Raw genomic sequence first — 23,422 nt, 5'->3', positions numbered from 1 at the left:
AGCGGCTGTTCAGCTGCTTCGTTCTTACAGGCAGCGGAAGGGCAAAAGCCCCCCCTCCCGCTTCCCTCTGGTGCTTCTCCTAACTCGCCTGCATGATCGGCGAGCCGGAGAATCAATCCGCCACTGCCGGAAGTTGATCATAGAGATTTCCGATGCCCATACGATCCCCAGTCATCCCTATGGCTGTCAGAGGCCCAGGAGCGACGTTATGACATCACGTCTGGCCAGCGGAAGTAAACAAAACCGAGAACTTGGCTGGAAAGAAAGAGATCTTTCATTTTTTTTTGTATCTCGGTCTTTTCAGCTTGGAGGAGAGATCTGGGGTCTTATAGACCCCAGATCTCTCCATAAAGAGGACCTGCCATGCACCATTCCTATTATTTCTTGTGATTGGTATAAAAGTTATCAAAACATTTTTTGAAGAGAAAGTGTAAAAAAAAAAGTAAATTAAACAATAAAAAAAAAAAAAAAAAATTAAAGTGACCCCGAACCCTGCGTGCTCGCACACAGAAGCGAACACATACGTAAATCCGGCCCACATATGTAAACAGGGTTCAAATAACACATGTGTGGTATCGCCGTGTGCGTTAGAGCAAGAGTAACAATTATAGCTCTAGATCTCCTCTGTAACTCTAAACTGATAACCTGTAAAAAAATTTAAAGCGTCGCCTATGGAGATTTTTAAGTACCAAAGTTTGGTGTCATTCCACAAATGTGTGCGATTTTAAAGCATGACATGTTAGGTATCTATTTACTTGGTGTACCTTCATCCTTCACATTATACAAAAAAAATTGGGCTAACTTTACTGTTTTTTTTTTTTTTTTTGTTTTGATTCTTGAAACAGTTTTTTTTCCCCAAAAAAACAGGGTTGAAAAATACCTGCGCAAATACCGTGTGATGTAAAAAGTTACAATGATTGTCATTTTATTCCCTAGGGTGTCTGCTAAAAAAATATATATAATGTTTGGGGGTTCTGAGTAATTTTCTAGCAAAAAAATTATGATTTTTACATGTATAGGAGGAGTGCCAGAATAAGCCCGGTATGAAGTTCAGTTTCTTTTTTTAAGTTTCTTTCTGGTTTTTTTTAGAAAAGCTCAGTTTAAGCACAGCTGAAAGTAGATTCATAATGATGACATGGCTATCTATATTCAGAACAATGAGAAATCTATCACACTGAACAGTATAAAATGAACAAGAAGAGAAGGAGAGAAATTGACACCATCACATACTGTGGAGATGTCACTGACCTGTATGTCTCATCATAGCACAGAACCCTGTAGACACTATGGTATATTCTCCTTAACAGAGTGTGTATTATTGTCTATAGTTATGAAGATTAAAGCTATAACTGTATGTACCGTGCAGAAATTCCGGATCTCTTGGATTGTTCTGTGGATGGCTCTTTGTATATACAGCATTCGGAGTTCATCATCGGTCTGTAATCTCATGATAAAGGACGTAGATGAGGAATTTGGATTTTACCAAGATGGTGACTTCATCATCGGAGGAGTCTTCACTATACGTGCCGGGACTACAAATTTTAAGGGAGCAAAATCATATATGAAACTATTTGACTGTGTGGAGTAAGTAACATTTTATTACACTATTACATCACACAATGTCATTTTCCTATGTAAGTGCAGATTATTCAATGCTCAGGATTGGTGTCATTATCAGAGATTTGGGTTGAAAGGAAATCGGTCAGAAACATTAATCAGTTTGCATATTTAGCAGAGTTTGTTCCATGCAGCATTTCCACACATACACATGTATACCTAAGTTCATAGAAGCAGATAAGTATTATTATTATTATACGAGATTTATATAGCGCCAACAGTTTACGCAGTGCTTTACAATGTATAAGGGGGATAACACAATTACAGTACAGTTCAATACAAAAGGTAGAGGAGGGCCCGGCTCGTAGAGCTTACATTCTAAAGGGAGGGGGTGGTGGTGCAAAAGGTAATAGCTGCAAAGAATGATTTGATGGGGGTGGCATAAATTGCAACACTGGCAGCTAGAAGATGATGAAAAAGAATTTTACACACCTGTACACACATATACACAAGATCTTAAGGGAACATAACTTGTTTTTTTTTTTTTCCGGACATATGCACATGCCTGTGAGAACTTTACTGATCATATAGGATGGTTTGCACAGAAGTCCTGTTGTAAATGGTCAGTAAAATGCTTGCCTTTAGATACATGTAAGGCTTCATTCAGCCTTAAGAGGTGGATGCAGCAGCTACACGGATACAGCCAGGCTGCCTGCCTATATCTATCTATCTATCTATCTATCTATCTATCTATCTATCTATCTATCTATCTATCTATCTATCTATCTATCTATCTATCTATCTATCTATCTATCTATCTATCTATCTATCTATCAACATTTTCTCATGTTACAACCAAAAACGTAAATGTATTTTATTGGGATTTTATGTGATAAACCAACACAATGGGGGTTACTTACGAAAGGCAAATTCACTTTGCACTACAAGTGCAAACTACAAGTGCAAAGTGCACTTGAAATTGCACTGAAAGTGTACTTGGAAGTGCAGTTGCTGTAGATCTGAGGGGGACATGCAAGGAAGATTAAAAAACAGCATTTTAGCTCGCACATGATTGGATGATAAAATAAGCAGAGCTTCCCCCTCATTGCAGATCTTCCCCTCAGATCTACAGCGACTGCACTTCCAAGTGCACTTTCAGTGCAATTACAAGTGTACTTTGCACTTGTAGTTTGCACTTATAGTGCAAAGTGGAATTGCCTTTCATAAATAACCTCCACAGTGTTGGTTTATTGCTTTTCACATATTTATTTGTAGAAAATGTTGAAAACCATTTATCATTTTTCCTTCCACTTCACAATTATGTGCCACTTTGTGTTGGTCTATCACATAAAATCCCAATAAAATACATTTACGTTTTAAGTTGTAACATGACAAAATGTGGAAAATGTCAAGGAGTATGAATACTTTTTCAAGGCACTCTATCTATGCTATCTGTGATGTCTGTTTTACTGTGATAGTCAGTTTCATGTGTGTGTGTGTGTGTGTGCCGCCCATTCTAATTTCTTGCTCTCCTGAGTCCTTTCACTGTGCTACTTACTTACTATATCAAACACAACATAATAAATATGTGTTTTGCCTTAATATCTACCTTAAATCACATTGGTAGGTACACATTGTATTAGCTTGTAGCTTAACCCCTTCCCGCATTATCCCAGTACTGTTTTTTAAAGCAGGTGATCAGGTGATCCCTCCATAAAGAGTACCTGTCACCACTTATTACTGTCACAGGGGATGTTTACATTCCTTGTGAGAGCAATAAAAGTGATCAAAAAATTTTTTTTTTAAACACAATTTATAAATATAAAAATAAAATAAATAAGAAAAAAAATTTTTTAAGCGCCCCCTTCCCCGCGAGCTTGCGCAGCAAAGAAAACGCATACGGAAGTCGCGCCTGCATATGTAAACGGTGTTCAAATCACACATACGAGGATCGTCAGAGTGAGAACAATAATTCTAGCACTAGACCTTCTCTGTAACTCTAACCTGGTACCCGTAAAAAAAATTTAAAATGTCGCCTATGGAGATTTTTAGGTACCGTAGTTTGTCCCCATTCCACGAGTGCGTGTGATTATAAAGCGTGACATGTTTGGTATCTATTTACTCGGCGTAACATCATCTTTCACATTATACAAAAAATTTGGGCTAACTTTACTGATTGTTTTTTTTTTTTAATTCATGAAAGTGTCCCTTTTCCCAAAAAGTTGCGTTTAAAACACCGCTGCACAAATACCGTGTGATATAAAATATTGCCACAATCACCATTTTATTCTCTAGATTCTCTGCTAAAAATATATATATATATATATATATATATATATATATATATATATATATATATATATATATATATATATATATATATATATATATATAATGTGTGGGGGTTCTAAGTAATTTTCTAGCAAAAAATACGGATTTTAACTTGTAAACACCAAATGTCAAAATAGTGCCAGTAAATTGTGGGTGTCATGTCAAAGTTATGGGTTGGCAACACTGGGCTGCAGGTGGAGGGAAAGACCCAGTGCTGGCGTGTGGAACAGGTGAGTGTGGCAACCATAAGTTTATAATCCAGTTTATGGTATGGTGCTTCAGTCTCCAGGATCAGAGGTTTGCCTATAACTCAGGATTACGATGGTGACCTCTTGGTTTGCAGAAGGGCCTATCAACCAAACAGATGCTTCAGAGGGACCATATTTATCAACCACTTTCAGCTTCAGGTTCTAGCACCATCTACCTACCCCCACACTCGCAGTGCGTGATGAGAGGAGAGCCAGTAAGTGGAAATCTACACAGGGGACATCTACAATGATAATCAGGGCACTGACCATCAGTGCAGCCCCATCAGTGTCCATTAATGATGCCTTTCAGTGCCCATCAGTGAAGCCTGTCAGTGCTCATCAGATCTGTCTATCAGTGTCTATCAATGCTGTCTTTCAGTGGCCATCAGTGCTGCATTTCAGTGCCCATGAGTAATGCCTGTCAGTCAGTGCACATCAGTGCCACCAATCAGTACCCATCATTGCTGCCTATCAGTGCCCATCAGTACAACCTCATCAACACACATCAGTAAAGGTGAAAAAAATACTTATTTACAAAATTTTATAACAGAAACTAAGAAAAACATTTTGGGGGTTATTTACAAAAGGCAAATCCACTTTGCACTACAAGTGCAAACTACAAGTGCAAAGTGCACTTGAAATTGCACTGAAAGTGCACTTGGAAGTGCAGTCGCTGTAGATCCGAAGGGGGACATGCAAGGAAAATAAAAAAAACAGCATTTTAGCTTACACGTGATTGGATAATAAAATCAGCAGAGCTTCCCCTCATTTCAGATCTACCCCTCAGAATTACGGCGACTGCACTTCCAAGTGCACTTTCAGTGCAATTTCAAGTGCACTTTGCACTTGTAGTGCAAAGTGGAATTGCCTTTCGTAAATAACCCCCATTGTTTTCAAAATGTTTATTTAGCGAAAAAAAAAAAAACCCAGCGGTGAATAAAGAGATTGTAAATGATCACCTTATAAAACAATCCATTCAATTTAAAATAGAAATGAAAGGCAAAACATTTGTGAATAGATATTAAAAAAAAAAACATTATCAATACTTTTATTTTAGTTTTTTATAAGTGATCACATTCCCTCTGTTCTCAGCTGCATAAGAGCTGAGAGGAGGAGCAGCAACGGCACACTGAGCTTCCCAGTGAATGACTGTGCAGGGGAGGAGCGTCAGGAAAAGTCTGATCATTGGAGGAGAGTAGTTCCCAGCACAACTAGAGAACTGACCACACTGTGTTCTCCTGCTTAGTGTGGTCAGATTTTAATAGGAAAGCAGAGGAACTGGCAGGAACACCAATGATTTCACACAAAGGAAGCAATACAAAGAGAACAGGATACATTTTTCATACAAGTACATGGTACAGCGGGCACATACCAGGAGAATAAAATGTTGTGGTAAAAATTACTTTAAATACTACCAAGAGACTGCTCTATCTGTCTAAAAAAATGATAAAATGTAATTTGGGTACAGTGTTGCATGAGCGTGCAATTGTCATCCAAAGTGTGACAGCGCTGAAAGCTGAAAATTGGCTTGGGGCAGGAAGGGGGTTAAAATGTGCCCAGTAGGCAAATGGTTAAAGCCCAATTAGACATTCAGGGATTATCAGATAAATATATTTTTAGATGCATCAAAAGAGTCCATTCTCTATATCTTTGCTGACTAGATGCTGTAGGGAGTACAGGGAACCAAAACAATATTAATAATAAACGTTATTTTTTATATAGTGCCTTTAACCGTTTCCAGACTGCCTCACGCAGATATACTGTGGCAGGGCGGCCCGGCTGCACAAAATCACATACCTGTATGTGATTTTGTGCACTAGGTCTGGGATGTGCACATGTGCCACCGGCGTCCCGCTCCCACTGTGATTTGACACAGTGGGAGCCAATCAGCAGGGCCTGTGGACGTGATGTCCACCGTGACCAGCTGACCATTCACAGGAAAGGCAGAATGGCGGTCTGCCTATGTAAACAAGGCAGATCGCCGTTCTGTGAGGAGAAAGCAGAAACAAGGATCTCTTTCTGCAGATGAGCACTGATCAAGCTGCAATGATGGGCAATGGTGAGGCTTCAGATTGGCAATGATGAGGCTTCAGATGGGCACTGATAAGGCTGCATTGATGTGCAATGGCAAGGCTGAAGATTGGCAATGGTGAGGCTTCAGATAGGCACCAGTGTTAATTTTAGTCTTAGGACTAAAATGGCATTTTATTTTTAGTCCCATTTTAGTCTTCTGCAATTGTTTTAGTTTTAGTCTTATTTAGTCGACTAAATCTCCAGTACATTTCAGTAATTGCAATTTAGTTTTAGTCATAGTCTTTTGCCTAAAATGGCATTTTAGTTTTAGTCTCATTTTAGTCTTTTGACTAAAATGGCTTTTAGTTTTAGTCGTATTTTAGTCATCTCAATTGTTTTAGTTTTAGTCGTATTTTAGTCGACCAAGATAGTGTTCATTTAGTCGACTAAAAAGTTTTAGTCATTTTAGTAGACTAAAATTTTTTAGTCGTTTTAGTCGACTAAATTAACACTGATGGGCACTGATCAGGCTGCAATGATGGGCAATGGCGATGCTGCAGATGGGCACTGATCAGGCTTTATTAATAGGCAATGGCGATGCTGCAGATGGGCACTGGTGAGGCTGCAGATGGGCACTGATAAGGCTGCATTGATGGGCACTGATCAGGCTTTATCAATGGGCAATGGTGAGGCTGCAGATGGGCACTGATCAGGCTTTATTAATGGGCAATGGTGAGGCTGCAGATGGGCACTGATCAGGCTTTATTAATGGGCAATGGTGAGGCTGCAGATGGGCACTGATAAGGCTGCATTCATGGGCACTGACCGTTGTTTTGTTTCAAAGTTCTTTATTCAAAATGTACGTTTTTTTCCTGAAACTTCCCTCTTAAAATTAAGGTCTGTGGTATACACCGACAAATATGGTAATATGCGCTTATTGGGATTTTTTCTTTCCAAAAATTTGTAGCAGAATGCATATTGGGCTACATTTATGAAGAAATTTGATTTTTTTTTTCATTTTTTTTTATTGGATATATTTTATAGCAGAGAGTAAAAAATATTGGGTTTTTTCAAAATTGTCGCTCTTTTTTTGTTTATAGCGTAAAAAGTTAAAACCACAGAGGTGATCCAATACCACCAAAAGAAAGCTCTATTTGTTGGAAAGAAAGGACTCCCATTTTATTTGGGTACAATATCACGCGACTGCGCAATTGTCAGTTAACCTAATGCAGTGCCTTAATGCATAAAAATGGCCTGGTTAGGAAGGGTATGAAGTGATTAAAGGAAGCTTCTCAAAGCACTTTACAATAAAAACACAGAAATACACAGGATAAAACAAAGGAAAAGAGGGACGATTATGTGAAAGCTTGTCTAAAGAAAAAATATTTTGATTTGATTTGAATGAGTTTAGAGAAGAGACTCTCTAATGTTATTTTGAAGTGAATTGCAGAGTTTTGGAGCATAGCAGGAGAAGACTCTTTCTACCATAAAGTGTAGTTGACAGTGCTGTGTTTTGACCTAGGCCGAAAAGGCCCAGGGCCGCACTTTGCGGGGGGCGGTAAAAAGCTGCCCCCCTCGACAACAAAAAGCCCCTCCGCATGAAAAAATGCTGCCCCACCTGTGCTCCCACGTTCCGGTGGCCGCCTCCTGCACTTATATTGTCCCTGACGGCCGGTGTTCTGTCAAAAGATCCGTAATGGGCCGGGGGGGTGCCTGGCGCCCCCACAATGTGGCCGGCGGAGAGGAATACTGTGTAACCAGTCACAGGAGAGGAGTGCGGAATGTATGGCAGTGGGTAATATGTACAGAAGGGGAGTATGGAGTGTATGGAGGTGGGTAATATGTACAGAAGAGGAGTATGGAGTGTTTGGAGGTGGGTAATATGTACAGAAGAGGAGTATGGAGTGTATGGAGGTGGGTAGTATGTACAGGAGAGGAGTGCAGAGTGTATGGAGGTGGGTAATATGTACAGGAGAGAAGTGCAATACCAACTCCTGATAGTCTGTCAGCCACTGCTATACCATTTGGTATGGATGTAAGGGGGCACTCTGGAGGAAGTAAAGGGGCACTCTGGAGGCACTAAGGGGGCACCCTGGAGGTTGTAAGGGGGGATGTAAGGGGGCACTCTGGCGGTACTAACTTAGTCAGAGCCCCCTTACACCCTTCGGGATGCCCCCTTAGTGCCTCCTTACATCCTCTGGAGTGCCCCTTACATCCTCCTCCAGAGTCCCCCCTACATGCCCCTCCAGAGTGCCCCCTTAGTACTACTGTACTAAGGGGCACTCTAGAGAAAGTAAAGGGGCACGCTGGAGAAAGTAAAGGGGCACTCTGGAGAAAGTAAGGGGAGGAAGTAAGGGAGCACTCTGGAGGAAGTACAGATAGTACCTCCAGAGTGCCCCCTGCAGAGTCCTAAGGAGTTATGGCCATTAATCCATGCCAGGTCAATGTTAGGAAAAGCAGAAGCACACCATCCACCTCATAGCTGCCCTATTCCAGCCCTGCTTGCTCTCTCCCTGTCACAGCCCGGTCCAGCCTGTGCTGTATGTCCCCATGTTATCTGTACCTGAATTACTGCAGTTCCTTGTAGTAGGTGTCACTTCCTGTTTTTCAGTTTTTGTGGTGAAGTGCAGGGAGGAGGGGGGAGGAGATGATCCGGGACTGGAGTCTGGACACTGCATGCAATGCTCCTCTTCATTCAGCCTGACAGACTCTGCCACTTCTGCTTTCTCATGCCATCACAGGACCCTCCACCTGTCACTTGAGCAGTAGCAGCAGTTGGGCAAATCCATTCCTAGCTGACAACGGGTGGGCTGACAACACAGCAGGGCGCGTGGGCTGACACTGGAGAGTGAAGATCACACCAGACTAGTCCCTGCTAAATATCACTGGGCGCCGTAGGAGGAGGGGCGGGGCCGTGGGGTGCCGAGGTGGGTGCAGAGAGTTGTGCAGCACTAAGCGCGGGCTTTGCTCCTGGCCTGTCTGACTCTGATAGTCTTTGACATCACTGGTTGCTAGACGCCAGGCGGGGCCGGCCCTAGCAACCAGTCCAGGAAATGTAGGGTGGCTGCACTGGCTGACAGGCTGTGTCCTCTATTTCATTCCGGGACACTGTATTGAAGGTGTCCGGGACCTGGGACATACATGCCAATTGCGGGATAGTCCCGGGCAATCTGGGACACGTGGGCACCCTACACTGTACTAGTGTCACTGGTTCCCTCAAAGTGTCAGTTAATGTCAGATTGCCCGCCATACTATCACAATCCTGCTATAAGTTTCTGATCGCCACCATTACAAGTAAACAAAAAATAAATAAATGCGCATATTGTGATTTTTTTTCCAAAAATATGAAGCAGAATACATATTAGCCTAAATGTATGAAGTTCGATTTTTTTATTTTATTGGATATGTATTATATATGTTTTATAGCAGAAAGAAAAAATGTTTTTTTTTTCAAAAATGTTGTTTATAGCACAAAAAATAAAAAAACCCAGCGGTGATCAAATACCACCAAAAGAAAGCTCTATTTGTATAGAAAACAATCATATCATGATTTCATTTGGATACAACGTTGCATGACAAGCGAAAAAATGGCCTGGTCATGAATGGGGGCAAATGAAAGGACTCCAGGATAGGGGTGATAGGGTCAGTTGTACCAGACCTAGTGAGGATTCTGGCTGCAGAATTGTGTACATATTGCTGTCAATTAGTAGTGGAATAGTGTTCCAAAAAAGGTATAAATAGCAGTATATTGAACAATCAGTGAACTATATTGAATTTTGTCATACCGATGTCCTCATTTTGGCATCAATAATATATTGCCTGTAAGCGAAATCACTAATATCTCATAGATCCACTTTAACGTGAAATTAATATCTTTGATTCTACAGTGATGATTTTCGAGCACTACTAAATGTTTTGGTTTTTCGTTTTGCTATTCACAAAGTTAACCAGAATACGGAAATTTTACCCAATATTACATTGGGCTATCACATCACTGATTCATGTTTAGAGGCCGGTGTGGCAGTAAAAGATGTTCTACAAATTTTATCTGGACCACAGAAGTTGGTCCCTAATTACTCATGTTCTGGAGAAGGTAAACTGGTGAGTTTTATTGGAGACCATTACTCAATGACAACTATTCCAATGGCACAAATACTGGGGATCTATAGATATACACAGGTAGGTGCCTGATATGCTTATAACATTTTTACACTATTTTTGGAATGCATTGGTAGACAAAAAATATATATACAATGAAGACAAATGCTTGTTATGGTGCAACACAGATAATAGGACTTAAAACCCAACTTTAGGAAACGTAAAAATGATCCCTTACAGCACATTCAAACTAGGGAAGAGGAAAAGCACTTTAACTTAACTGATCCTCCTCTCCCCCGGCAGATGGTGTTCCCCTGAGCTCCAATGGTGGACTCTTCCTCGCCTTCATAATGTCCAGTGTAGGGCTATAGAGTGGACCTTGATGACATCAAAGGGTCTTGTACCACTGGAGCATGGGGGAAAAGAAACTGTGGGGACCAATCTAGTAATATGTAGGAAATGAAGATTGGGTAAGTAGGCCTTCTTTTTTATTTCCCCTAGATCTAAACAAGCATGTCTATCTTGCAGTGCAGACACAGCCCCATTGCAAGGAATACTTTTCAAGTTTCTTTGTTTTAACTCCTTTTCCAGCTGGCAATTTTCAACTCTAAATTTTAATGGGCTTTAAGTAATTAAATGATTTAATAAAGAAGATCTCATCTTTTGCACCATATGTGTACAATTATTTGCAGCCCTCTAATATGCCATACTTTGTCTGGAATACATGGTTTAACTAAATAGGAGAACAGTCCAGCAGCTTTGCTTTTGTATTTAATTAGGGCTTAATGAACTTAGATGGGGATGGGATGATTATGGGATGCCCACTTAACCGGAAAAAAATTCTTCAGGGACACTTTAACTATATACATTCTCTGTATACACTCCTCTTCCTCCAGCACATCACTTGCTTCCAGAAACAACTTAGACCCAGCTGGAACACTGTTTGGTAAATCTGGCAAGGCACTCAGCCAAACTGAGCAAAAGCCCTCTACAGGCAGGACCGCAGGCCTCTTTGGTGTAGAGAAAAGTCCAGTGTCCAGCTACATTCCTGTGGTTTCTGATCCCAGCACCACCTCATCAGGCACTGTCAGCCACCTGGCAGCAGCTGCCCCTTTTACTAGCCCTCCTCGCTACTTCCTAAAGTCTCCCCAGACTGCCGCACTCACCAGCCTCCTGGCTGTCTTCTCCCTGGAAATCTCTCGGATGTGCTAGCTGGCTCCTGCTCTCCTCACTCTTGCTCCCGTGCCTCTGGACAGGACTTCATGTGTCTTGAGATGATCCCTCCTGCACCTGAACCCCAGGCCCGAGTTCACCCCTCCAGACAAGGGGACTACCCTCAAGGGCCACCAACAGCCTACTCAGCACTCTTCCACCTGAACTCTACACTCCTGTACTGGCCTGACCCTGGGTATTTAAGAGGGGCCTACCCCCTCCCAGCCCATTTGCTTGGGATTGGCTGGGGCCCTCCTCAATACTCCAGACAGTGCCTACTAACCTCCCTCCCATTCTTCTGGAAACTTCTCCAAGGTTCCAGCAAGTAGGGGGAGGTACCAGAGGTGTTGCCTGATGAGTCATCCAGCCTCCCTGGATTACTCACCCTGACCCAGATTCAATACAGGTTGGGCTGCCAGCCAAGCCTATTTTACCAAATAAAAACATATTTACATTTCTAGCACACTAGAGGGTGCTACATGTAAAGTCCAGATTTCATTTCATTCAGAATTTTGTATCAAAAAATGTCAATACATTTTGAGGGTTTAACCACTTACCAACCGGCCCATAGCCGAATGACGGCTGCAGGGCGGTTGAATAACTCTGGGAGGACGTACTAAGACGTCCTCCCAGAATTCCCCTGGGGCGCGCCCCCTGGGGCGCGCACCTGAACACATCCGTGACCGCCGGGTCCAGAGGCCCCAGCGCATCACGGATCCCAGTAAATGGCCGCTGATCGCGGCCGTTTACCATGTGATCACATCATCAGATGACGCCGGTTCCTCTCCTCCCCTCCTGTGTACCGATCGGTACACAGTGAGCGAGGAGGGGGATGGATGGATGTCTGCAGCGCTGTGGGCTGTATGTGTAGTGCCCACAGCGCTGCACAGAGACATCCAGCCATCCATCCATCCATGCTCAGCCATCCCTCACTACTATGCAATGCTGTGCAATACTCTGCAATGCCCCCACAATACTCTGCAATGCTGTGCAATACTCTGCAATGCCCCCACAATACTCTGCAATGCTGTGCAATACTCTGCAATACCCCCACAATACTCTGCAATGCTGTGCAATACTCTGCAATGCCCCCACAATACTCTGCAATGCTGTGCAATACTCTGCAATACCCCCACAATACTCTGCAATGCTGTGCAATACTCTGCAATGCCCCCACAATACTCTGCAATGCTGTGCAATGCCCCCACAATACTCTGCAATGCCCCCACAATACTCTGCAATGCCCCCGCCATACTCTGCAATGCCCCCGCCATACTCTGCCATGCCCCCGCCATACTCTGCCATGCCCCCGCCATACTCTGCCATGCCCCCGCCATACTCTGCCATACCCCGCCATACTCTGCCATACCCCGCCATACTCTGCCATACCCCGCAATACCCCGCCATACTCCGCAATACCCTGCCATACCCCGCCATACTCCGCAATACCCCTCCATACCCTGCCATGCTGAGCCATGCTCAGCTGTACTCGCCCTCTGTATGTGGCCAGGCTGTGGAAGTCTCACACATGTGGTATCGCCGTACTCAGGAGGAGCAGGAGAATCTATTTTGGGGTGTCATTTTTGGTATGTACATGTTATGTGGTAGAAATATTGTATAAATGGACAACTTTGTGTTAAAAAAAAAAAAAGCGTTTTAACCACTTTCCACCCGCCGGCCGTCATACAACGTCCTTGACTTTGTGCGGGATATCTGAATGATGGTTGCAGCTACAGGCATCATTCAGATATCAGCTTTTTCAGCCGGCTATTCCCTACACCATGAGAACAATCATAGCAGCTGTTCCACTGCTTGATCGTTCTTACGGGAGGCGAGAGGGGATGTCCCCCCCTCCCGCGCTTCTACCGACTCACCGCTACGATCGAAGCCAGGATCGTTTTTTTTTTTTATTTCAGGCTTCCCAGCCTAGAGGTGAGATGTGGGGTCTTATTGACCCCATATCTCACTGTAAAGAGGACCTGTCATGCCATATTCCTATTACAAGGATGTTTATATTCCTTGTAATAGGAATAAAAGTGGTCAAAAATTTTTTGGGAAAAAAGCATCAAACTAAAATAAATAAAGTAAAATGAACAATAAAAAAAAAAAAAAAAATTTTTAAAGCGCCCCTGTCCCTGTGTGCTTGCATGCAGAAGCGAACGCATACGTAAGTCCCGCCCACATATGAAAACGGTGTTCAAACCACACATGTGAGGTATCACTGCGATCAGTAGAGCGAGAGCAATAATTTTGACCCTAGACCTCCTCTGTAACTCAAAACATGTAACCAGTAAAAAATTTTAAAGCGTCGCCTATGGGGATTTTTGAGTAGCAAAGTTTGGCGCCATTCCACAAGCGCGTGCAATTTTGAAAGGTGACATGTTGGGTATCTATTTACTCGGCGTAACTTCATCTTTCACATTATGCAAAAACATTAGGCTAACTTTACTGTTTTGGTTTTTGTAAAGCACAAAACTGTTTTTTTTCCAAAAAAAACGCATTAAAAAAATTGCTGCACAAATACCATGCGAGATAAAAAGTTGCAACGACCGCCATTGTATTCTCTAGGGTCTTTGCTAAAAAAACATATATAATGTTTTGGGGTTCTATGTAATTTTCTAGCTAATAAATGATGATTTTTACATGTAGGAGAGAAATGTCAGAATTGGCCTGGGTGCTCCAGAACGCCTGAAGGTGCTCCCCTGCATGTTGGGCCTCTGTATGTGGCCACGCTGTGTAAAAGTCTCACACATGTGGTATCGCCGTACTCGGGAGTAATAGCAGAATTTTTGGGGTGTAATTTGTGGTATGCATATGCGGTGTGTGAGAAATAACCTGCTAATATGACAATTTTGTGGGAAAAAAAAAAGTAAAAAAAAATCTTGATTTTGCAAAGAATTGTGGGAAAAAATGACAACTTCAAAAAACTCACCATGCATCTTTCTAAATACCTTGGAATGTCTTCTTTCCAAAAAGGGGTCATTTGGGGGTATTTGTACTTTTCTGGCATGTTAGGGTCTCAAGAAATTAGATAGGCCGTCAGTACTTCAGGTGTGATCAATTTTCAGATATTCGCACCATAGCTTTTGGACTCTATAACTTTCACAAAGACCAAATAATATCCACCGATTTGGGTTAATTTTACCAAAGATATGTAGCGGTATAAATTTTGGCCAAAATATATGAAGAAAAATTATTAATTTGCAAAATATTATAACAGAAATGAAGAAAAATGTATTTTTTTACAGATTTTTCGGTCTTTTTTCTTTTACGGCGCAAAAAATAAAGAACCCAGCCGTGATTAAATACCACCAAAAGAAAGCTCCATTTGTGTGAAAAAAAGGACAAAAATTTCATATAGATACAGTGTTGCATGACTGAGTAATTGTCATTTAAAATGTGAGAGCACCAAAAGCTGAAAATTGGTCTGGTTAGGAAGGGGGTTTAAGTGCCCAGTTGTCAAGTGGTTAATGAGCCCCTCTTCATCAGGGCTTGGTAGTGTTGCAGGGAATGTGTACTGGATGGATACAGTTCGAGGGCTTCTGAGGGGTAGTCAGTAGCAACTGGTTTAACTGCACCAACATTGTCAGGGGCAACATTCTGCACTTACCCTTTAACTGGGGGTCACTGTCGCCAACAGGCCTTGGCATCATTCCAACAACCGACTCAAACACTGGTGAATCATCTTGCCTCATCCTCACAGTCACTCCACAGCACTTTTGCACAGTTCAACAACAAAAATGGAGCACTGTTTCCTTAAGACTGATTTCTCTCCTCTCGTATGTTCGCTTTTTAAAAACAAATTCATAGCACATTTTAAAAAGCAGCAGTGTGAAACTAGCCATAACAGATTAACTTACTGTACTTATTTGAGGGGACTTCCAATTGCAATCCTCCACCATAACTAGTGCAAAATGGGGGTGCTTTAAGGACACAGTCACTTGCTTGCTTCTTCCTTGCCAAATTATTTTAAAAAGAACGCTCAACAAAAAAAATCGGTAAGTTTCCCTTGCAGGGATTTTCAGAATTTCTCTTGCATCCAAATACAAACAACATTACACTTCCTGGCTTATACTTGCAGTGCTTCTGCTCTGGCATTACACTTTAGGGCTTTGTCTGTATCTTCCAGACTGTCTTCCATTACAAGTATTGTACATTTATCTAGCAGCCTCTTGCTGCTCTGGCTCCCACATCTCTCATTGGTGGAGCCCTCCTGGCTCTGCCCCCCCCCCGCACCCCAAAGCACCCTGTCCCCATGTTAATGGGGACAAGGGTCTCTTCCCCACAACCCTGAGCTGTGGTTGTGGGGGTCTGCAGGTGGAGGGCTTATCAGATTCTGGAAGCCCCCAAATCTGACCCCCCATGTTGAGGGCATGTGGCTTGGTATGGTTCAATTGGGTAGGGACTAGGGATGAGCCGAACACCCCCCTGTTCGGTTCGCACCAGAACATGCGAACAGGAAAAAAGTTTGTTCGAACACGCGAACACCGTTAAAGTCTATGGGACACAAACATGAATAATTTGCAAGTTATTGTCATAAAAAGTGTTTGGGGACCTGGGTCCTGCCCCAGGGGACATGGATCAAAGCAAAAAAAGTTTTAAAAATGGACGTTTTTTCAGGAGCAGTGATTTTAATAATGCTTAAATTCAAACAATAAAAGCGTAATATCCCTTACAGTCTGACAGCAAAATGACATTTCAAAGGAAAAAACCCATTTAAAACTACTCGCGGCTATTGCATTGCCGATCTGACAATACACATAGAAGTTCATTGATAAAAACGGCATGGGAATTCCCCACAGGGGAACCCCGAACCAAAATTTAAAAAAAAATGACGTGGGGGTCCCCCTAAATTCCATACCAGGCCCTTCAGAGAAGAGAAGAAGATGAAGAAGAATTTTGGTTCGGGGTTCCCCTGTGGGGAATTCCCATGCCATTTTTATCAATGAACTTCTATGTGTATTGTCGGCAATGCAATAGCCGCAAGTAGTTTTAAATGGGTTTTTTCCTTTGAAATGTCATTTTGCTGTCAGACTGTTCTAAACACAGGAAACATGCGCCCCTTTACAGGCATACTATAGACACCCCCCAGCTATGAAATTTAAAGGGATATTACACTTTTATTGTTTGACTTTAAGCATTATTAAAATCACTGCTCCTGAAAAAACGGCCGTTTTTAAAACTTTTTTTTGCATTGATCCATGTCCCCTGGGGCAGGACCCAGGTCCCTAAACACTTTTTATGACAATAACTTGCATATAAGCCTTTAAAATTAGCACTTTTGTTTTCTCCCATAGACTTTTAAAGGGTGTTCCGTGGCATTCGAATTTGCCGCGAACACCCCAAATTGTTCGCTGTTCGGCGAACTTGCGAACAGCCAATGTTCGAGTCGAGCATGAGTTCAACTCGAACTCGAAGCTCATCCCTAGTAGGGACCAGGGGCGGACTGACAACTCATGGGGCCCCCGGGCAATAGGAGATTATGGGGCCCCCGGGCAATAGGAGAAGATTATGGGGCCCCCGAGCAAAAGGAGATTATGGGGCCCCCAGGCAATAGGAGATTATGGGGCCCCCAGGCAATAGATTATGGGGCTACACAGTATACACACACACACATACAGTACACAGACACAGACACACAATATACACACACAGTATACACACACAGAATACACATACACACACTGAAAAGGTACTGGAGAGGCTGGGCAGCTATAATCTTGGAATTATAAATTATTATAAAACAGATTATTACATACTGTCCCTGGTTTTATTGAGGCTGGCAACCCTGATGGGGCCCCTTAGTGGCATGGGGCCCTGGGGCAGTGCCTGAGTGCACGAATGGTCAGTCCGCCCCTGGTAGGGACACTCGCTAGTCCCCCCTCCTTTCCTGACCTGCCAGGCTGCATGCTCGGATAAGGGTCTGGTACGGATTTTGGGGGGACCCTACCCATTTTTTTTTAAATTGCCTTTTTTTAAAAAATTTTTACCGGAAAATATTTTTTTTAATTCAGCTGTCAGCGAGGAAGCCCATTGACAGCTGATAATTCATCAGTTGCTAAAGACGCCACGGTTGGCTTCCCAGCCCAGCCCGGCTCCTTAACAACCAGCTTTTACTGAGCCCTAATTGAGCAAAGCTTTGCCCATTTACAGTGCACAATGCACTGTGCAGCGTACAAAGCATTGCAGGGCGCTCAGTGGGATGAACACCCTTCGAACATCCTGCAAATTCGGGTGTTCCCTGTTTTGCCCGAATTCATGCTTGGGCCGAATCGTTCGCCCAACTCTAATATTGAGGTCTAGTGACTGCGGTGCCCAGGGAAGGTGCAAGACTTAGTCTGCATGCTTGTCAAGCCATGATTTGACAACACCGGCTTTGTAAATCAGTATTATCATCTTGGTAAATGGTGATGTCTTCGCAAAACAATGTTTGCACCATAGGATGCACATGGTCAGCCAAAACTTGTTCATAGTTGCTGGTAGTGACTCTACCTTTTGGCCTGAACTTCGCCTCTTCGCTCATTTGGCGAACACCAAAATTTGCAGGGCTTTCAGTGGGCGCTCTGCACAGTGCATTCTGAGCCCTGATTGGACAAAGCTTTGAATAGCCGGTTGTTAAGGAGCAGGACAGGAAGCCAGCTGCAGCATCCTTCAATGGGCTTCAGCTGCTGTCAATGGGCTTCCCCATTCGGGTCTGGTATTGATTTTAAGGGGAACCATACCAAACCCTTATCCGAGCATGCAGCCTGGCCGGTCAGGAATGGGGGACAAGCTAGTTCCCCCCTGAACCATACCAGGTCACATGACCTCAACAAGGGACGTGGGTGATTTAGGGTAGAGGGGCTCTGCCTCCCCACCCCAAAGCACCTTGTCTCCATATTGATGGGGACAAGGGCCTCATCCCCACAACCCTGGGCTGTGGCTGTGGGGGTTTGCAGGGGGGCTTATCATTATCTGGAAGCCCCTTTTAACAAGATCCTACCCCCCATGTGGATGAATATGGAGTAAATAGTACCCCTACTCATTCACCAATAAATTGTCAAAAAGTAATAAAAACACAGAGACAGTTTTTAACAATTCCAAAAAAAAAACAGTTAAAAAAATGTCCCTCGATTTGGATCCATCGTCAATCACGATGCTGCCGCCACTGCCGGACCCAAAAAAAATCACTCCACTGTCAACTAATGCCTGGCTTGCCATTTGACATTTCTTATATAGGTAAGGGGTGGAGCCACCTGGCAAAGTCACCTGGTGACACCCCTTTGAGACCTCACTGACCGATGCATGCTGGGTTGGTGATGTCACAAGGGGCCAGTGACACCAAATGACGTCGCCAGGTGGCCTCGTCCTTACCTATATAACAACTATCAAATTTCAAGCCAGGCATTCGTTTACCTTAGTTGGCTGTGGAGCAATTTTTTTCAGGCCCGGTGGCAGCAGGCGGCATGATTGATGATGGGTTTACGTTGGGGGGACTTTTTAAAATTTTTTTAATAAAGGATTTGTCAAAAACTGTCTCTGTTTTTTTGTTACATTTTGACACTTTTTTGGTGAATGGGTAAGGGTACTATGTACCCAATACTCATTCACATAGGGGGGGCCCAAGATCTGGACACTGTATGCCGGACCTTCAGAGTGCATGTGCTGGTGACATCACCGGCTACATGCACTGTGACTATCTCCTAAATTGTGCAAGTTTAGGGGATATTCACAGTACCTACAGGTACGCCTTATTATAGGCTTACCTTTAGGTCTAAGTGGTGTAACAGAGTTTACTACCACTTTAATGATGCTAGCAAATGTAGGCGCCACCAAATCCTTAAAAACTACTGATGTCCTATGTTTATAATTCCTATAAAGTGGTCATAAACCCTTCCATATAACCCAGTGAAGTGACTGGCCTGTGGTGATACACAGAGAAGAAACAAATCATTCTACATAAGTTATACCTGTTTATCTGCAGTCTTCTCTTCTCTATATCTGTTTAAAGTAAATAATTTATAAAGCATGTCTAATGCCCCGTACACATGGTCGGATTTTCCGACAGAAAATGTGTGATAGGACCTTGTTGTCGGAAATTCCGACCATGTGTAGGCTCCATCACACATTTTCCATCGGATTTTCAGACACACAAAGTTTGAGAGCAGGATATAAAATTTTCCGACAAGAAAATCCGTCGGAAATTCCGATCGTGTGTACACAAATCCGACGGACAAAGTGCCACGCATGCTCAGAATAAATAAAGAGATGAAAGCTATTGGCCACTGCCCCGTTTATAGTCCCGACGTACGTGTTTTACGTCACTGCGTTCAGAATGATCAGATTTTCCGACAACTTTGTGTGACCGTTTGTATGCAAGACAAGTTTGAGCCAACATCCGTCGGAAAAAAACCTAGGATTTTGTTGTCGGAATGTCCGAACAAAGTCCGACCTTAGAGTTAAGAAAAAAGGGGGTGGAGAGCTGAAGTTACTCTCTGCAGAGCTCAGTGAGGAGAGCTCTGAGAGATGATTGGAGGGAAGAGACGCACCCCCATTCCCATAGCACACAAGAACAGAGCTGAGGATGTCAATCTGCTGGAGTTCCCTCCCGTCACCATTTTTCTATTTGTGTCTGGAAAACTTGTCAGAAGGAGCAGCAGACAGAATTGAAACTTAGTGCTCTTACAGGTAATTGAGACAAGTACACACTATAGAGAGATGTGCTTTGTTCATATTTCATATTTGAGGTTTACAACCACTTTAAATAGCATGGACTTCCAGGTGCTCAGTAACCAATTTAATTTTTTTTTAAATATTCATTTAGTTTATTGTAGTCAGTAGGGATGAGCCAAACACCCCCCTGTTTGGTTCGCACCAGAACATGCGAACAGGCAAAAAATTAGTTTGAACACACGAACACCGTTAAAGTCTATGGGACACGAACATGAATAATCAAAAGTGCTAATTTTAAAGGCTTACATGCAAGTTATTGTCATAAAAAGTGTTTGAGGACCTGGGTCCTGCCCCAGGGGACAAGGATCAATGCAAAAAAAGTTTTAAAAATGGCCGTTTTTTCGGGTGCAGTAATTTTAATAATGCTTAAAGTGAAACAATAAAAGTGTAATATCCCTTTAAATTTCGTACCTGGGGGGTGTCTATAGTATGCCTGTAAAGGGGCGCATGTTTCCCGTGTTTAGAACAGTCTGACTGCAAAATGACATTTCAAAGAAAAAAAAAGTCATTTAAAACTACTCACAGCTATTAATGAATTTCCGGTCCAACAATACACATAAAAGTTCATTGATTAAAAACGGCATGGGAATTCCCCACAGGGGAACCCCAAACCAAAATTTTTTTTAAAAATCACGTGGGGGTCCCCCTAAATTCCATACCAGGCCCTTCAGGTCTGGTATGGATATTAAGGGGAACCCCCGCCAAAATTTAAAAACAAAAAATGGCGTGGGGTCCCCACCTTAAAATCTATACCAGACCCCTCAGGTCTGGTATGAATTTTAAGGGGAACCCCGCGCCAAAATAAAAATAAAAAAAAGGCATGGGGTCCCCCCAAAAATCCATGCCAGACCCTTATCCGAGCACGCAACCTGGCAGGCCGCAGGAAAAGAGGGGAGGACGAGAGATCGCCCCCCCCCTCCTGAACCGTACCAGGCCACATGCCCTCAACATTGGGAGGGTGCTTTGGGGTAGCCCCCATGTTGATGGGGACAAGGGCCTCATCCCCACAACCGTTGCCCGGTGGTTGTGGGGGTCTGCGGGCGGGGGGCTTATTGGAACCCCCAGATCCCGGCCCCCCCCGTGTGAAATGGTAAGGGGGTACAAAAGTACCCCTACCATTTCATAAAAAAACTGTCAAAAATGTTAAAAATGACAAGAGACAGTTTTTGACAATTCCTTTATTTAAATGCTTCTTCTTTCTTCTATCTTCTTTCTTCTTTCTTCTACCTTCTATCTTCCTTCGGTTTCTTCCTCCATCTTCTTCTTCTTCTGGTTCTTCTGGTTCTTCCTCCGGTGTTCTCGTCCGGCATCTCCTCCGCGGTGTCTTCTTATCTTCTTTTCCTCGAGCCACTCTGCATCCATGATGGCATGGAGGGAGGCTCCCGCTGTCTGATGCTTCTCTTTTTATCTTTTTCTTCATCTTTTTCTCTTCATCTTCTTCTCTTCATCTTCTTGTCTTCATCTTCTTTTCGGGACGCTCCGCATCCATGATGGCATGGAGGGAGGCTCCCGCTGTGTGATGCTTGTCCTCTTCTGACGGTTCTTAAATAACAGGGGCGGGGCCACCCGGTGACCCCTCCCACCTCTGATGCACGGGGACTTGACAGGGACTTCCCTGTGGCATTCCCGTGACGTCAGAGGGGGCGGGGTCACCCGTTACGTAACCCTGCCCCCTTCTGACATCACGGGAATGCCACAGGGAAGTCCCCGTCAAGTCCCTGTGCGTAAGAGGGGGCGGGGCCACCCGGTGACCCCGTTATTTAAGAACCATCAGAAGAGGATAAGCGTCACACAGTGGGAGCCTCCCTCCATGCCATCATGGATGCGGAGCGTCCCGAAAAGAAGATGAAGACAAGAAGATGAAGAGAAGAAGATGAAGAGAAAAAGATGAAGAAAAAGATGAAGAGAGAAGCATCAGACAGCGGGAGCCTCCCTCCATGCCATCATGGATGCGGAGTGGCCCGAGGAGAAGAAGATAAGAAGACGCCGCGGAGGAGATGTCGGACGAGAACACCAGAGGAAGAACCAGAAGAACCAGTAGAACCAGAAGAAGAAGAAGATGGAGGAAGAAACCGAAGGAAGATAGAAGATAGAAGAAATAAGATAGAAGATAGAAGAAAGAAGAAGCATTTAAATAAAGGAATTGTCAAAAACTGTCTCTTGTCATTTTTAACATTTTTGACAGTTTTTTTTGTGAAATGGTAGGGGTACCCCTTACCATTTCACACAGGGGACCTAAAGGGCCTGGTATGGAATTTAGGGGAACCCCCCACTTCATTTTTTTTTTAAATTTTGGTTTGTCGGACCGGCAATTCATTAATAGCCGTGAGTAGTTTTAAATGACTTTTTTTCCTTTGAAATGTCATTTTGCTGTCAGACTGTTCTAAACACGGGAAACATGCGCCCCTTTACAGGCATACTATAGACACCACCCAGCTATGAAATTTAAAGGGATATTACACTTTTATTGTTTCACTTTAAGCATTATTAAAATCACTGCTCCCGAAAAACGGCCGTTTTTAAAACTTTTTTTGCATTGATCCATGTCCCCTGGGGCAGGACCCAGGTCCCCAAACACTTTTTATGACAATACCATGCATATAAGCCTTTAAAATTAGCACTTTTGATTTCTCCCATAGCTTTTAATGGGTGTTCCACGGCATTTGAATTTGCCGCAAACACCCCAAATTGTTCGCTGTTCAGTGAACTGGCGAACAGTCGATATTCGAGTCGAACATGAGTTCGACTCGAACTCGAAGCTCATCCCTAGTAGTCAGGATAGTGACAGGGTGATGGACAGGCAGCATAAAATGAAGGGAGAGGAAGGGGAACTCCACGGACATGGGGAAAATGACTAGCTTACCCATTTCCAAATGACCCAGGTAGCTTTACTGCTACAGGGCTGCCGCTCTGCCCAGAATCATGTACAGTGCCTTGAAAAAGTATTTGTACCTCTTGATATTTTGTCATGTTACAACCAAAAACGTAAATGTATTTTATTCGGATTTTATGGGATAACCAACACAAAGTGGCACATAATTGTGAAGTGGAAGGAAAATGATAAATGATTTTCAACATTTTTTTTACAAATAAATATTTGAAAAGTGTGGTGTACATTTGTATTCAGCCCCCTGAGTCAATACTTTGTAGAACCTCCTTTCACTGCAATTACAGCTGCAAGTCTTTTTGGGGATGTCTCTACCAGCTTTGCAGATCTAGAGAGTGATATTTTTGCCCATTCTTCTTTATAT

At 43.1% G+C, this 23,422-nt stretch overlaps 1 protein-coding gene across 1 annotated transcript in view; it reads left to right on the top strand.

Annotated features, from left to right (window-relative positions):
* Nucleotides 1–1,447: 1,447 nt before the first annotated feature.
* Nucleotides 1,448–23,422, top strand: part of LOC141128189 (vomeronasal type-2 receptor 26-like) — a 75,813-nt gene continuing 53,838 nt past the window's right edge. Inside the window, exons 1-2 of the mRNA XM_073615333.1 lie at nt 1,448–1,584; nt 10,037–10,250. Coding sequence (XP_073471434.1) covers nt 1,448–1,584; nt 10,037–10,250 — 351 coding nt within the window. The remainder of the gene's footprint in view (nt 1,585–10,036; nt 10,251–23,422) is intronic.

Source organism: Aquarana catesbeiana, linkage group LG01, assembly GCF_042186555.1.
Source record: "Aquarana catesbeiana isolate 2022-GZ linkage group LG01, ASM4218655v1, whole genome shotgun sequence".
Taxonomy (NCBI): Eukaryota; Metazoa; Chordata; class Amphibia; order Anura; family Ranidae; genus Aquarana; species Aquarana catesbeiana.
This window is presented reverse-complemented; position numbering and strand designations above follow the sequence as displayed.